Here is a 15,772-nt window from a genome sequence, read left to right as displayed (position 1 = left end):
AAGCAGAAAGTGAGGAGGACAATGACACTAAGGCTTCCTCAGCTCCCACCGTCCCGCTCGGATACGTGAAGCGGAGGAGCGCAAAAGACGGAGGAGAAACGGGTTCATCCATCGGCTTCCGCAGAGTTTGCTTTTTTTTCTTCTTCCTTCTGAGGAAAGAGGATTAAAGTATAGAGCCTGCGGGGGAATTGCCCACTGGATGGGGGGGTTTCTTCTTTATTACTGACTCCTGAAGGATTTATAGTTGACTCCAAAGCTCATCTGCGCGGTGTTTGAGAGGTCAAGCACAGCTGGAGCGCAGTTTGTTCAAAATGAGATTATTGATTTCACCATAGTGATAATAATCTGACTGTGGGGAAAGGAGAACGATAAATAAACAAACATAAAGAAGCACCCCACCAAAAAAAAATTGTTTGGAGACCAGTCCTCTTGGTTTTAGCCAACAGGAGGCATGGAGACTGTCGGAGCAGGGGGAGGCGCGCCGGTGGGATACTGTCTCTGGAAGGCTGCTTTTCTTCTTGTTCTGTGGAAAGGTAAGGGATGGAAGGCAGGCACTTAGAGCTATTTCATTATTTAGGGATAATGCATCTAAAATCACTCATTTTTAAATAAAAAAATGGAGTGGTTTTCCTTTAGTATTTCCTTTTCCACAACCCATCAACGCATAGTCACCGAGAAAAAATAACTCTCTTGCGCTCTTTTTTTGGGTCCAAATCGGACTTTCTAACATCCGAACCCTTACAAAGAGGAGCAGAACCAAACCTTCTCAGCCCGTTATTTGCAGCACAACGTCATTAACAGGAAGCAACACATTTTAAAACCACAATCAATGACAGACAATTGCAATTATTTCAACACTGCAAAAAAAAAAAAAAAAAAAAAAAAAAGTTGGACAGCGTCTTTTCTAATAAATAACAGTTGACTACAGATGCAGACTGGTTTGACTGGATTCCCGTTTGAATGCGCACGTTCTCATTATGTATTTTTCTTTTACACGGGGTTGAAATCAGAGAAGTGCTCCTGAGATGTGTTAAAATGAAGAGTCCGCTGTTCATTCACCTCTTCCTTTAACTGCAAAATGAGGTGAAGCCCAAGTGATGTGACTGAAGTTAAAATAATCTGTAAACGGGCGCATGCGTCTCCAACAGAACTTTTGTCTGATCCCTAAAACCGATCCGTGATCAATTACCTGGAGCGAGCAGGGGTGTCTCTCTCCAGAACACAAAGGAAACCTCCTCGGATGGTTTGAATTCTAGTCGGCTACCACCACCACCCACCCCAAGAAGACGCAGCGCAGCCTGAGGAGCGCGCGCGCAGATAAAGCCCTCTGTGCGGGTTTGAACGCCTCCGTTTTTCTGCACAAACGACAGTCCTCCTCCTGCCGTGCCACAATCCCGCGAGTGTTGTTTTTGTCCACGTGTGTGGGGCTGCATTTTGCGCTCTAACGAGCTCGGATCGTTCGCGCCGGCTCAGCAGTTAACCGTGGCTGCGCCGTGCGCTCAGGAGCGCGCTGGACGCCGCGCGCCCCGACAATTAGTGGACGGTGAGCAGGGGCGGGAAAACAGCTGGACCAACCACTGAAATCATCCAAACATCCCAGACCCCCCTGGTGACCCCCCCCCCCCCCCCATCCACATCCAGAAGTGTTTCCATGGTGCCGGTTTTGCATCAGCTTTTTGACTGCTGTTTCCTCGCTCCTGAGGCTAGGCCACTTGTTTTGCTCTTTTCTCACTCTGTCTCAGTCTTTTCCTCTCACCTTGACTCACACGTGGAGAGGTGTGTCACATCTCAGCTGCTTTAACTGTTTTATTAGACTTTAGTGTAAGGACTATTCAGGTAAACAAGCTTCCACCCTGCCTTTATTCTTGTTCAACCATTTGTTCTGTTCATTAGTTCTGTCTCCTGTTCATTAAGGCACTGCACTGGTTGTGTTGTGCATTTCAGCCATTAATTATTCACTTTCAAAAGATGCACAATATCATGGTGCAGCTAAAATGACTTGCAGGGTCTCGGCAGTTTGTAGTGTTTGTGTCACCCTCCTGAACCCAAGAAGCATCTTTATTTTCACGTCACTCCGTTTCAGTCTAATTACATCATCCTGTTATTTCATCCCCTGGGTTCTCTTCAGGATGTTATTGTGTGTTGTTCAAAAGCTCATCATCTGAGAAATACCCTCTAGAAGCAAACAGTTTGGTCTTGAAAAGACTGAATAATCACTGAAGTGGGGAGGTCATGATGGGCTCTGATCTCTGCAGGAGGGCTGATGGTGCAGCTGGAAATATCAGCATATCCTGCATGGAAAAGTTAACTCCTTCATCCACTTTTGCCATTTGATTTTGGGTCATATGAGGCTAAACAAAACCAGCATGAGGAAAAAAATATCTCCTGCAACGAGGTTCAACTAGTTCCTGCGACTAAAACAAACTTGTGAAACTGTCTTAGATCCAGGGTTGCCATCTCTCATGGTGACTGCTGCAACAACGGCTCCTGTTGGGTGTCTGCAGAACCCTTGTTTGTGTAACGCGCTCACCAGCTGTTGTTCTAACGGTGCCAACTGGGACGCAGCACGGAAAAAATCTAAACAATACAAAATGAAAATCGCAGCATTAACACTGCGTGATTCATTACTACAGTAGAGTCTTCACACGGTAACATCTTGTGCTCATTTGCTTCTGCGTTGCACAGCGTTGCACGCTTTGAACAAAAGAGGCTGCACAGTTTATGATATTTTGCTGCAAAATATATCAACCCATGATGGTATCACCACATTTTCAGACTATTTTCATATCAACCAATGTAAGATTTCCTATGACCAATAATGATATTTAGAACTTGGGGCAGACGATAACTAATATACATTGATTTAGTTGTTTTTGGGTAATATGTTGTTTTTTTTTAAAAACAAAAATATGACAATAATAGACAAACTTATACATTAAAGAATAATTTGCATAAGAGCGTTCTTGCTAAAAAAAAACAACCTGTGGGCTGGCTGTAACAGCTGCACCTTCATTTTCCTATAATAGAGGCAGGATGATGGTTTATCATCATCCATAGTCAATAATGGCAGATTAAAATATGTTGGTCCATTAATTTGTCAGTCTCAGTTATTTGTTTACCAGTTGGCAAGCTAATTTTATTTAATCTTTTCTATTCTTTTGGTCCATTGATGTTACTCAGTCTTTATATGCTCAAAAATTACCAACTCTTTTTAAAGTCAGAGCATTATTTAATCTCATACTAAATTACAAACGGTGAAGAACCATAAAAATACTAAAAGGAGAATTTACAGTAAAAATTGCTGAAAGCCCATAGATTTATTAACAGTTTGTCCACAAGAGAGCACTGAGTTGATATCATTTTCAAAAGCCAAATATTCCCCATCTGTGGTTAGCAAGCTCTTAAATGCTGTAGCATTATTTGTGCTGGCTCTGGGCATTTCTGTTAAAGAATGTAAAAAACAAACAAAAAAAAAAAAATCAGCTTTTCTCTAAGTGGCTGACTGAGGCCATTTAAATTGTGTTTCAGAAAGAAATCTCATCAGTCTCGGTCGACAGTTTCACAAGCATGTGCATTAGCACTTAGGTAATAATAAATAGATTACCCCTGTGTTTATTATAGCACGTTTCATTGGCGTGCTTTTTGCTTAAGTAACTTTAAAAAATGTCTTCTGTTCAAAATGTGTTCCTGTTTGTTCAGGAGTTGACTTTAAAGAAAAACTGCCTGGGTTCAGCTGTGTTTGAGAGTTGTTGCACAGCAAAAAGCAAATTTAACATGTCAAATGCAACAAAAAAAAGACAATTTAAACTGTGTGCATGCGTGTGCATGCCCGTGCGTGTGATTGATTGAGTGAGTGTGTGTGTTGGTATGTGCCAGTTTATGTGGCTGAGTGCGTTTAGCACTACACTATTAACCTGTAGCAGAATGTCAGCTCTCTGCAACATTACTCATGCATTAATAATTACTGATGTAAAATCAGTGACACACACACACACACACACACACACACAGCGCTGTCCTTTCTATAAGTTGCTCTTTTTTACTACCCTCTTTGTGTCCAGTTGTTGGGTTAATTTACTCACTGACTCATTCATAACCCCTGCCACGCACGCACACGTGCAACTTACTCAAAGTATCTCTTTCTTCGAAAAATCACGCAGCAGAAAGGATTTTCAGTTAAACTGAGGACAGCAAATCTGAACTTTCACTCATGAATGCATGAACCATTTTCTAATCCTGGATGTGTTTTGGTTGACCGGTTGGAATGAAGGAGCTGTGAGGCTGCTAACTACATGCCATTAGAGAACCATCACTCGAGTGAGAGTCTTTCTCCTTCTGCCCTGCTGTGCACGCTCTCTCAGCTTCTCTGTCACAAATACAGTGGAAGTGTGCAGAGAGCGACAACATGCGAGACGAAACAAAGACGAGCATGGAAGCAAAGACTATGAATACAGGTGGCTACGTGATAAACACACGTTTGTCTTTATATGAGATAAAGGCTAAATTGTCATCGTTTTATTTCTAACTATCGTAGAAACCTTTTAAGGCTTTGTCCAGAAGACGGACAGTTCAAACGTTAAAATGGCTCTGCTGACATTAACATATGATTTACAGAATTAATGAAGAGCACATGTGAAAGTGAGATGTTGTGAATGAGTATCATGGCCGGGGATATATACGATAAGAGTACAGTAGTCTCTCGTTTACTGCGGAGGGATGTCCACCGTGATAAGTAGTTCAAGTTCACGTACAATAAACTTTGCCATTAACATCTCATGTGGTACATGAGATGGAACGAAATTATGTACACTATTAGTACACTATTGGTCCGGTCCGGACCAGAACCATTCTACCAGAACCAGGCTGAACCGCGCAGCTGTTTGCTGTCTGCAGGATCCGGGTCACACTGAGTCCAGATCAACTGCAGCTACTCAGCAGTGAAGACTCAACTTGAAGGCTGAGTTCAGATTCAGGATTATTTGAGACTTTCCTGCCAGTTCTGAGATTATCCTTACAGAACTTCTGACTTTGTGTTGAAAAACTTTCCCTCCATTTGCACAAAACAGCAGTTAGAAGCAGTGTTGACTTCTAGGAAGTGAACTGATGGCTTCTGGGGAATGTAGTTCTTTAGACTGGCAAAAACTGTGTAGGCTTAATGGAAAAAAAAAAACAACAACAAAATGACAGCACATTTTTATTTATTTTTATTTTTTGGACAATATGTACAGTACTGTATGTCCATAAACTGCAATAGAGCGAGTCTGTGAAATTCGAACAGCAAAGTAGTAAGGGACTACTGTAATAGTGTCAAGATCTGTTTTTGTTAGTTTCTTAGAAGTCCTTTGTGTTTTACGATTAGGTTTATTTAGGTTTTGAGATTATGGTGCTCATAGTTATGTTGCGTGTTTTCATTTTATTTATTATTTGCTTTCTTTGTACCATCACTCATTGTGCTTACCCTCATTCTTACTCCTCAGTCCTGCCGCCCCTGCTCACATCTGCACCCTGTTGCATTAAGTTCAGCTGTTTTCCATCTCTCAGTCAGTCCCCGTCCATTTATTCCCTCTGTTTCCATCCCCACATCAGACTGGTGCTGCTGGGTTTCACGCCACGTTTCGAACCTCCTCTGTGTTTTTCGTCATACCTTCTCAAGTCCAGTTACTTGTGTAAGTTCTTTGCTGCCTCATCAGCATTTTGCTTTTTTTCACAGTTTTAGTTGTACTTTAAGCTCCTTCATGTCAGCCTGCATTCCTGGCTTCAAATCTTATTAAACCACAACACACTTTTTTTTTTCCATCCTTGAAACAACTCACTTTTTCATATTTATCAAATTTTAAACAACTGGTTAGGGCAGGTTTTCACAAACACATTTCCAGCAGCACAAATATGTGGAAGTCTTTCAGAATAAACTTTACAAACAGACTAAACAGTCTTTTTTTTCCATCATGTGCCGACATAAGCAAGTTGGATTTTATATGTTTGTGCAGCAGGTAAATGATTTTCATCATTCATCTGATTATTTTGAAACCTCGTCAGGAAAAGCAAACCATAGCTAACTGGATTTGATTTTTTTTTAATACAAAACAGGGATTTTTTTTTTTTCCTCCCCAGGAGAGGATTTATCCTCAGTGTCATCTTCTTTTATATCAGGAAATCTCTCCACAGCACTTGGTAATTTTGCATTTACAATAATAAATACACACTTCGCTGCATGAACACACTTACCGGTAAATAAATGACTATTTTTTTCCTATTGACTTATTTAAGTGACATTCATTTCAATGTTTTTCGGGAGCTATTGCTAAGTCAACCAGGAACAATGCTTTCAAGTCACACGAGTGGAATTCAACTGTTTTTTGCTGAATAATTTTCAGTTGCTGTTAAATTATGAGTTCGCAAACACTCTTTAAACACATTTAGCCATATGTTACACAGCTCACCACCCTGTTCCTCCACAACAGACGTGGGCAACTTAAGGCCCGAGGGCCAAAAGTGGCCCTTGGACAATCTCCATCAGGCCCCCACCTCTGCTCCACAAAGTTCTTCTCCATTGTGGAAGTCTGTTCAGTCCCATGAGAGTCTGTTCAGGTTTCCAGCATGTTTTAAATGGTAACTGTACTGTACTTGTATAGAACCTTTTAATCTTATCAAGATTCTCAAAGCACTTTACAACACAATCTGTGTCCTCATTTACCCATTCGTACAGCACTCTACTAAATCTATATTAAGATTAATCAGAGCTTTATCACATTCATACACTAATGGCAATGTGACACACATCAGAGGCAATGAGGGGTTCAGTGTCTTGCCCAGGGACACTTCAGCACGTGACTGCTGGTAGAATTGAACTCCCAACTCTCCCACTGAAGGGCGACTGCACTCAGCCACAGCTGCTCCCCCAAAACAAACAAACAAACAAACAAACAAACAAACAAACAAACAAACAAACAAACAAACAAAACAAAAATAAAACACATGTGTTTCTCCACTATTAAAGAAATACTGAATGGGTCAACCAGTCTTCAGAAATGGCAGATTTGGGGGTGACCAGCCATTTATTTATAAAACTGTTGGAAAAAACTGTTTGTGCTTTCTAAACTATTATTATTGCTTTTAATAATTAGCTATTTATAGATGCCGCACTCGGCGTGCAGATATTCCAGCTCAGTGGTTGTTGTCTGTTGCTGTTTGAGCTACATTTCTGTGTATACACTTTGACCATGAGACGACACGACTTTTAAAGGCCTGTCAAGAGGTTTAAGGGTCTTGCTAATGAGCAAGTCATTTTCCCTCAGATTAGCATGAATAGCTGGATTAATTTTCTGTGTACATCCCTGAGTGCAAGTGTGTGCGCATGTGTGCTGCTGTAAATGTGTGTGGGCTACGAAGTCATGTCTTGGAGTTTAAGGTTGAGCTAATCAGCAACACATTTCCCCCTGCATTAGCTTCACTTAGTTGATTAGCTGCACACTCTGTGTGTGTGTGTTCACATGTGTGTGTATGAGGGAGAGGAGACAGACTGATCATTATCATCATGACTCAGAGGAAACCAACAATAGATTACCATCGGGATTCATTTTTCTTATTGGATTTTGTAGGGTATGATTTATTCATATCATGTGGTAAGTGAATGGATGCTTTCACATATTTTTGTCATGTTTGTTTAATCGCAAAAAGAATACTCCAAAGACTCCAAATATTAGTTTTAATTTGATGCATTTCCTTACATTTTGCATGCATCTGCAGCTGTGAAAGTAAAAAAAAACCCCCAAAAAAAACCAAACAAACATAAATTTGAGGTCCTGTTTTACAGGATTTAGCTTATAAGTGAAACTTCTGCTGCGTTTTGTCATTTGTGTATAAAACGGCAGCGATGTTTGCTCTGACACCAAAACTGTTTGAGAAAACTTCTGCTGTGAGACCAGAATTCAAACGGCCAGTGTTAGTCTGAAATCAAACACGTGCACGATGGACAGCTGCAGTCAATAGTTTTTCTGTACTGGCATGAGATGAACAACAGTAACAATGGTGAACAGCAGAGTGCTGTTTGTCCTTATCACTCTAATTAATCAGAGCTTCTGACACAAAGATATGTGCATTAATATCTCGTAACACCAGATACATATTTCATTATACAACTGAATGTGTTTGTGACTACACTCATGCTTGAAACAGAAGTGCCTGCTTACATATGTCATTAAAAAACAAAAATCATTGTGCCAGCTAATGATGGATGGATTCAGAGTGTTTTATTTTTTGCAGACTTGTCTAAACAGCAATTGTGATCACAGCATTACCGCATGAACGTCTGATTTTCCAGGATAGTTCACCTGTAAATGGGGTCTGAGATGCAATTCTAACATTAATTATTAGTGGGTTTTTTTTGTTTTTTTTTGGCAAAAGTACTTGGGAATCTTCACAAATATAAAACTGGCTGTGATATAAGTTATTTAAAATCACAACAAATCAATTGTAATTCTATTTGTTTCGTGCAGCCAGTTGAAACCAGTTACTGTAGAAATGACCATGTTTTGCGTGTACAATTTAAATTTAACACTTGACAAATTTGAGAAAAAAATTACAAAGCAAGCAAATCTGTTAGACTAAATTGTATGCATTAATTCAATCCAAATGGTTGAGTAAAATGTGTAGTTTTGAAAGTTCATTTGGAAGAAAAGAAATATACAACTGGATGTCATTAGCATAACGATGATGGGAGATGTCCTTAAAAGCTTTAAGCATCAATCACTCAAAAGCTTTAATCGTGTGATCCCTGGTATAAGGCCATCCGCCACATGATTCATATTTTTCTCCTTTATCTTTAGAATCTACCACATTTTTACAGTAATTCCTTTTCTCTTTCGTTTTGTTTCCTGTTCTTAATATTCCTTCCATTAATTTTTATCACTTCTGCTCCCATTTCAAAGTTCCTTCCAAGAAATTTGCCACGATTCTCACTTCTTATTTTCACATGGCTCTCATAGACGTTTTCCCACGTGCCTCTTCTTTTTTTTTTGTCTCTTTCCTGCTTCTCTCTCCAGCTCCACCTCTCCCTCTCTGAGCACCTCTTAACCAGCCCTTTGAGAGTGTGTGAGCTGCTCGGCCTAAATGATTTTCTATTACCGCTGCCTGTTAACAGGGCTCCATTTGATCAAGCTAATGAAATTGAGAACTTTCATCTAAGCCAAATTGATTTCAAACCTGAAACCACATGTGAATGAGGGAGGAAAAAAAAAAACAAGAAGGCAAAGACCAAAGTGTTAGTGGAGCGCGACATGCACTTTAGACGCGCACACAGAAATCTATTAGACCAATGTGTCTTTTTTACTTTGGTCCTTGGGAGATAGAAAGAGCTAAAGATGTATTATTTGTGTGTGTGCAGGGGTACTTGAAGTAATTTACAGTACGCTACAAGCAGGAGAATTTCTACACACAGTACAACTGCCAGTGTGCTTTAGGAACCATTAGGAATCAGATACTATGTTGAAGAACCAGAAGGATGGGATACTGAGGCCAGATAAACTATTCAATTATGGATCAACGCAGAGAAGTTGATACTTGTATATTTGAAACTTTTAGAAACATGCATTATTATGGCAGCACAGTGGATCAGTTGGTAGAGCTATTGCCTCTCAGCAAGAAGGTTGCTGGATCAAATCCCGGTTGGGGACCTTTCTGGGTGGAGTTTGCATGTTCTCTCCGTGCATGCGTGGGTTTTCTCGTACTCCAGTTTCCTCCCACAGACCAAACACATGCATGTTAGGCTGATTGGTGACGCAAAATTGTTCCTAGGTGTGAGTGAGAGAGTGAATGGTTGTTTGTTCTCTGTGATGGACTTGAGACTCGTCCAGGGTGTCCCCCGCCTCTCGCACAGAGACTGCTGGATATGGGCACCAGTGACCACGTGACCCAGAAAGGAAGAAGTGGGTAAAGATAATGGATGGATGGATGTGCTCTTATTTTTTTATTTGAAAAAGCATATCCTCATAACGTTTGTATGTTTGAGTCTGAATCCCATCTCGAACAGCATCATCAGATATGACAACGCCATGTCTTCCTTCACTTCTCGCCACAGGAAGTAAAGACAGAGCAATAAGGATTCTGCCCATGTTTGTGTGTTGGTTTGTCTGTACCTTAAAGCAAAATATCTCATGAATAAGTTAAAGATGGGTGTGGTGGTTGCTGAGATTGATCACCAGTTACAACTCTTGGTGATAACTGATCTTGTGAGATCAGTGACTAAAACTTTTCCTTAAAATATTGAAATCATAAAACATTAAAAACATTAAAAACACTAAACATAACTGGACATATTTTAGACCCAATCCAGTTCAAGACAGCCACCACAACCAACCGACCTTAGAAAATACTAAAATGCTTATAACTGTTATCTTTTAAACTTGTATAAGTTTTACAGTAACTGATCTAGAATTTGCTGTGGTAGTAGCTGAGCATCACCTTCAACTCATACTTTGAGTACAGTGTAATACATTTAGCTTCAAACCTCATTATTGACTGTTGGAGTCAAACATGTTTGTCAGCAAAATATTTCAATGCACAGATTCCAATGAAAATGTAAAAAATAATTATAGACTGTGCAGCCACACTGTAACTTTTGGAGATAATTTAATTCAAGACCGATATTCAATAATATAAACATGGTTTTGAAGATTTTTCTAGCTTTTTCAAACTTGTACATTTCAAGAATTACAAAAATAATGTCAAATCAAAGACGTGAGCAGGTTTTAATTAGGGACGCACTGATCCACATTTTTTAACTTCCGATCCTGATACTTAAATCTGGATATCTGCCGATACCAATACATCCCGATATCATCATCATCATTATTGATTTTATATGAGGCTATAATAATTTCCTCTCTATAGGCAAGTACAATTTGTACAAATATATGCATGTCCAAAAAGGCAACACGAGGTAAGTTTTATGAATGTTGGATAAGTTTCAAAGTTAGAATTAAATCCTGCAACACAAAACATGGTTTTTAAATTTAATTTATTCCTAGCTTTAAAGTTAATATTAACGTGATTAGATGGCTTCAAACACCTGGGTTCATGACACACGCCTCCGTTCAGGAAATCCATTCCATAGTTTGAAGCAAACGTGCAGAGCAGCTGGCAGGGAATCACATGTGGGGACATTTTACTTGGAGACAGACGTGCATCATGGATCGCAAATCTCTGCAGGCTGGATCGAAAATATTTGATACGTAAATTATGCTGGTATTGGAGCCTGATACTGGATTGGATTGGCCCCGTCCCTAGTTACTAAAATAAAAGTAATCGTACTGTGTACGTTTCCTGTAAAACTTTTCTCCATCATTTATTAGGATTTTTTTTCTGCTTGCCTCAACAAACTGAAGCAAAATGAGATGCGAGTGTGTTTGTACAGGTGTCGCAACAAATGCCATTTAGCCAGTGTTTTAAGCTTTCCTAATTTTCGGTTTGCATGTACAGGTGTTTTTAATCAGCTTCCCATTTGTGCCAAAGAATATGAAGTTTCGGAACCAGCAGATTGAAATTGTTTGGCTCAGGAGTGCTGCAAACTCTTAATGAGTTGCAGCGAGAGAAAGTAGAAAGGATCTGAGGGAGATGCTACAAGACCAGGCCTGGACTATGGTCTGAGAGAGGAACAAATGGGATGAGGGGTTGTAGAGACTGACAGTTAAAGATGTAAGGGAAAAATATTTACAACATTAGAAATGTAGCAGTGCCAAATCATTTTGGATGACAAGTAGAGAATAGGAGAGGAGATTGGAATAAGATGAGAGAAATAGAAAAACAGACAAAAAAACAAGCAAATTACACGTTTCAGGGGAAAAGATGCACAATAGAAATTAGAAAAAGGACAACAAAAACAGATTCTGCAAACAAAGACATGAGAGAAGACCAGTATTTAAAGGGGAAAAAAAAACCAAAAGGCTAGAACACCAACAAAAGATTCAGCATTTCATTTTGTGTCACTTTCAGGCTCTAGGCTGGCATGATGGCTACGATTTCTTCTATTTACAAACCTCCAAGTGGCACCAGGACCTCATCTACATAAGGTTTAACATGCTCAACGCACCACACTCTGCCCATCAAAGAGGGACAGTGTAAGGACTTTGGGCTTCGTTCCCTGAGGCCTGCTGAGAGGCCAGGGAACGAAACCTAGAGAGGTTGTACGGGCACAGTTCAACAAGACAACAATTTTTCTGAAACTTTGTTTTTTGTATCCTGTTAAAAAAATACATTTAGCCTTATTATCTTTAGAACATTTATTTGTCATAATGTGAGTTTGTTTAGTTTTTTTGGGTTTGATGATTAAGTTTGTTTTATGTTTTGCAGTTTCAGTGTTTAGTCATGTTACTTGTGTTTTCCCTCGTGCTCTTCTGTACCATTATTCACTTCTCAGCTCCCTGCTCTACTCAACCTGCCACGCCTTCTCTCACCTGTTTCCAGTCAGCATTTAGCTCAGGTTTCTCCATTTCTAAATAAACAGGTCCTGAATATTCCCTCACCGTTTCCTTACTCATCAGCAGTGCATCGTTGAACTTCATGCCACAGTCTGGTCTCATTCCTCGTGTTCTTTTTTGGTGCTTTGTCACTGTCCCTACACTTATCGGTCCTGCACCGCACTGCAGGGCCTGCCCACTGCTGGTACTCACCTCCACTCAGCCCAGTTTATGAGACCATCTTTTGTTTTTTGTTCCATGCAAACTGCTCCGAGGTGGCGATTTCGACACAACCAGGCAGCAGCCGTCTATTAGCCAGCAGAGCTACGTCACTGGATGACCCGCCCAGTTAGTTGTGTTCTAGTTTCGAGTTCAGTATAGAAGCTCTAAAAATAGTGCCGTGGACCAATGATGAGGCCCAGACCATTCAGTCTTATGGGCAGATCAGAGGATTCAGCGTGAGCTGGATGGCACTACCAGAAAAAAATAAATTTACAGTGAGAGATTAGAGATGATGGAGCAGCATGGCTACACTCGGACCTTTAAGCAGAGGCAGGATAAGCTAAAATTAGTTTTCTAAGTCAGATTACAGTTATGATGCTCGCCCACTTTGTAATGTCAATCTCGCCCAAAGAGCAAGGAAACAAGTCAGTGATAAATCACCTCCACCTGAGAAGAACCGATGAGACAAGAACCGACTTGAGTCATATTTATCAATAGTTCCTCTTGTGATTTCTTGAGTTTTAGTAAGTTTTGTGCCACAGCAGCATTTTATTTTGTTTTCTAATGAAGGTTTGAGGCCTGTTTGTAGTCTGGGTCCAAAACCTGCTGAAACTGTGACAGTTTCAGCGTTTTTAGAGAATAAAAGATCAATTAAATTAAAAAAGAATGCTAAAGCTAACAACAACAAAAAAACATTCATCTTGAAAGGATAGACTGCATGTTCTCGGATCTATATATTATAAGCATTGCCAAGGATTTGACAGGAAAAACAATTGATAAGGACTGAGAACGCTGTCGTCTCCTTGAAATGTAGCATCAGGCTGTGTTTAAGAAATGAAACAACCTGCGGTGGATCAGAGCGACAGCCTGTTGACTACAGACACCCACTAACACACTGTGCACATTGATTACTGGTGTCTCGTTCTCATATTCAGTTAATGAAAATGAATTAAACTGGTACTTAGGCCTGTTTTTCTTAAACATATTTGTCATAAACTTGCTATTTAAGTGTTTTCTCCTGACATCATTTCACTTTTTGTTTGCCAATCCAAACTAAATTTGTAGCAAGGACTCAAAACATGAACAGAACTGTCCAGATGACCTGACTGAACATTGTTGGATTGTATACCTGGATTATTGAGCATGGACTTTGTCGCTAAACAGAACTGGTTTTGCAGCATTTGCCAACAACTGGGCGATGCAATCAGTACAGCAGACTTCATAGAGCGAGGCCTTGTTGACGCACAGAAAGCTTCTGAGTGTGCGTCTCTGTGTGAATAATGTGTTGGGTCAGAAGTTTAGTGTCAGTTTGTGTGTATGCAGAGTCTTTTCTCGCCAAATGAAGGTGTGCCTCTGTGTATGCGTCTTCTTTAAACCAACACTGGTGCAGTGGGAGCCTTTTTTTGGGACGTTCAGACTCCACTGTTTGTTAAAGAGGGGAGGAAGCGATTAGCTTCCTGTTAAACTCTTAACAAACTCACTAATGAAACCTGAGGGCAGCTCTGGGACGGCCTCGCTGTGCCACTGTAATTAGACTGGCAAATAAGAGCTCTTTATGCAAACGAGTTAGCGTTAATCTGCATATCTTTACCTGAGACACTCGCGTTACACTGACAAATGTTTACCCAGAGGCACTGAAGAGGGAAAGAGGAGTTGGAGAGCCATGGAAGGAGAACGCACGAGAGACGACAAAAGTGGAGCAAGTTTGTTGCACAGCGCATGTGTTGCAGCAGACCGAATGGAACGAGTAAATGGAAACTTTAAAACAGTCAAGGGAATTGGAAGAGAACAAAGTCTCTGCGTTTAGGCGTTTCTGCTCATTGTTGAAACTTTAAACATTTTTATAAACTACTATAAAGTGATAGTTCAGACCATTTCAAGTGGTGTTCTCTGGGAATGTTTTTTAAAAAACTGCTGTAGAAATCTTTTTTGAACAACCTCAGTTTAGAAAAAACTTTATTCTGGCTGCATAAACGAGCTAACTTGTACTTCAAGTGGTGCAAAGCCCAAAGTGAATTGTGGCATTATTAAAATAACAACAATCTCCAACATTTCATAACCATTATTCAAATTTATATTTAATAAACTTTTACACAGCTATCTGTTTTTCATTTAATTACTATTCCATCAAAAATGTTCTAATAATCTCACTGGAAATGATCCATGTTGTGCAAAAGTGCTCCCAACTAGTGGCTGCTAGATTTAAAAACTATAGAAGTCAATGTTTAAACTGTTAAGGGACATTGATGGTGATGTAGAGATTTCTAAAACAATATTGAAATAACCACTATGGTAGTTTTAGAGACCAGGATTGTTTTAAAACTGTGGCAGTCCAATTTATTCACAGTTCAATCAAAATTAAATGTTATTCTTCCACATTATAGCTATTCACACAGGTGAAATATTATTATTTCATAATTTTTCCACACGTCGGCTGCAAAATATCTGAATTTTTGCTTTTAGTTAGACTGCACTTCTATGAGTATCACCAGTAGTGGCTTTAAAACATGTGGTACATGAGGTGGAATGAATGTGTACTCAAGGTCCCAGTTACACCCAAAAATAGCTAAAATACCCAAAAATAGCTAAAATAAAAAGTATGCAAAAAGAAACAGTATATAAGGATCTAAGATATACGCTAAACTATAATAATGTAATACTGTATAATATGGTGTATTAAACAGCAGCCTGAACATGAGTCTGTTGTTAGCAGATGGTGTTAAAAAAAACCAACTATGAACTATGCAGGCCTATGTAATTTTTTTTTAAATTGTGGAACAATTATTTTAATATAGAAATAAAGCATAAAGTTGAAATGAGTATGTTTAACTCCTTGTTCTAGTTCCAGTATGCACATTTTGCAAAAGAAATGACAGGAAAACTGCTAAAACTAGTCCATTTTTGTTGTTTGTATAACAACCAATAACATTCAGTTTTATTTTTGGCTTTGGTCAAAGCTTGAAAGAGCTGCCGCAGAGGGACTAAAGAGCTGCATGTGGCTCCAGAGCCGCAGTTGCAGACCCCTGTTTTAGCTTGACAGCTACAATATATAAACCTATTGGACCTAATTTATTTAGTAACGTTTATTTAACCAGGCA

At 39.6% G+C, this 15,772-nt stretch overlaps 1 protein-coding gene across 1 annotated transcript in view; it reads left to right on the top strand.

Moving 5' to 3' along the window:
* The first annotated feature begins 271 nt into the window (after nt 1-271).
* The window catches only part of si:dkey-215k6.1 (transmembrane protein 132C), a 293,932-nt gene continuing 278,431 nt past the window's right edge, over nt 272-15,772 (top strand). Inside the window, exon 1 of the mRNA XM_037680032.1 lies at nt 272-533. Within this exon, the coding sequence (XP_037535960.1) occupies nt 452-533 (82 nt within the window). The 5' untranslated portion in view covers nt 272-451. The remainder of the gene's footprint in view (nt 534-15,772) is intronic.

This window comes from Nematolebias whitei, chromosome 8 (genome assembly GCF_014905685.2).
Source record: "Nematolebias whitei isolate Nwh7 chromosome 8, NemWhi1, whole genome shotgun sequence".
Lineage (NCBI taxonomy): Eukaryota > Metazoa > Chordata > Actinopteri > Cyprinodontiformes > Rivulidae > Nematolebias > Nematolebias whitei.
Note: the sequence above shows the minus strand (reverse complement) of the source record. Positions and strands in the feature narration are given on the sequence as shown.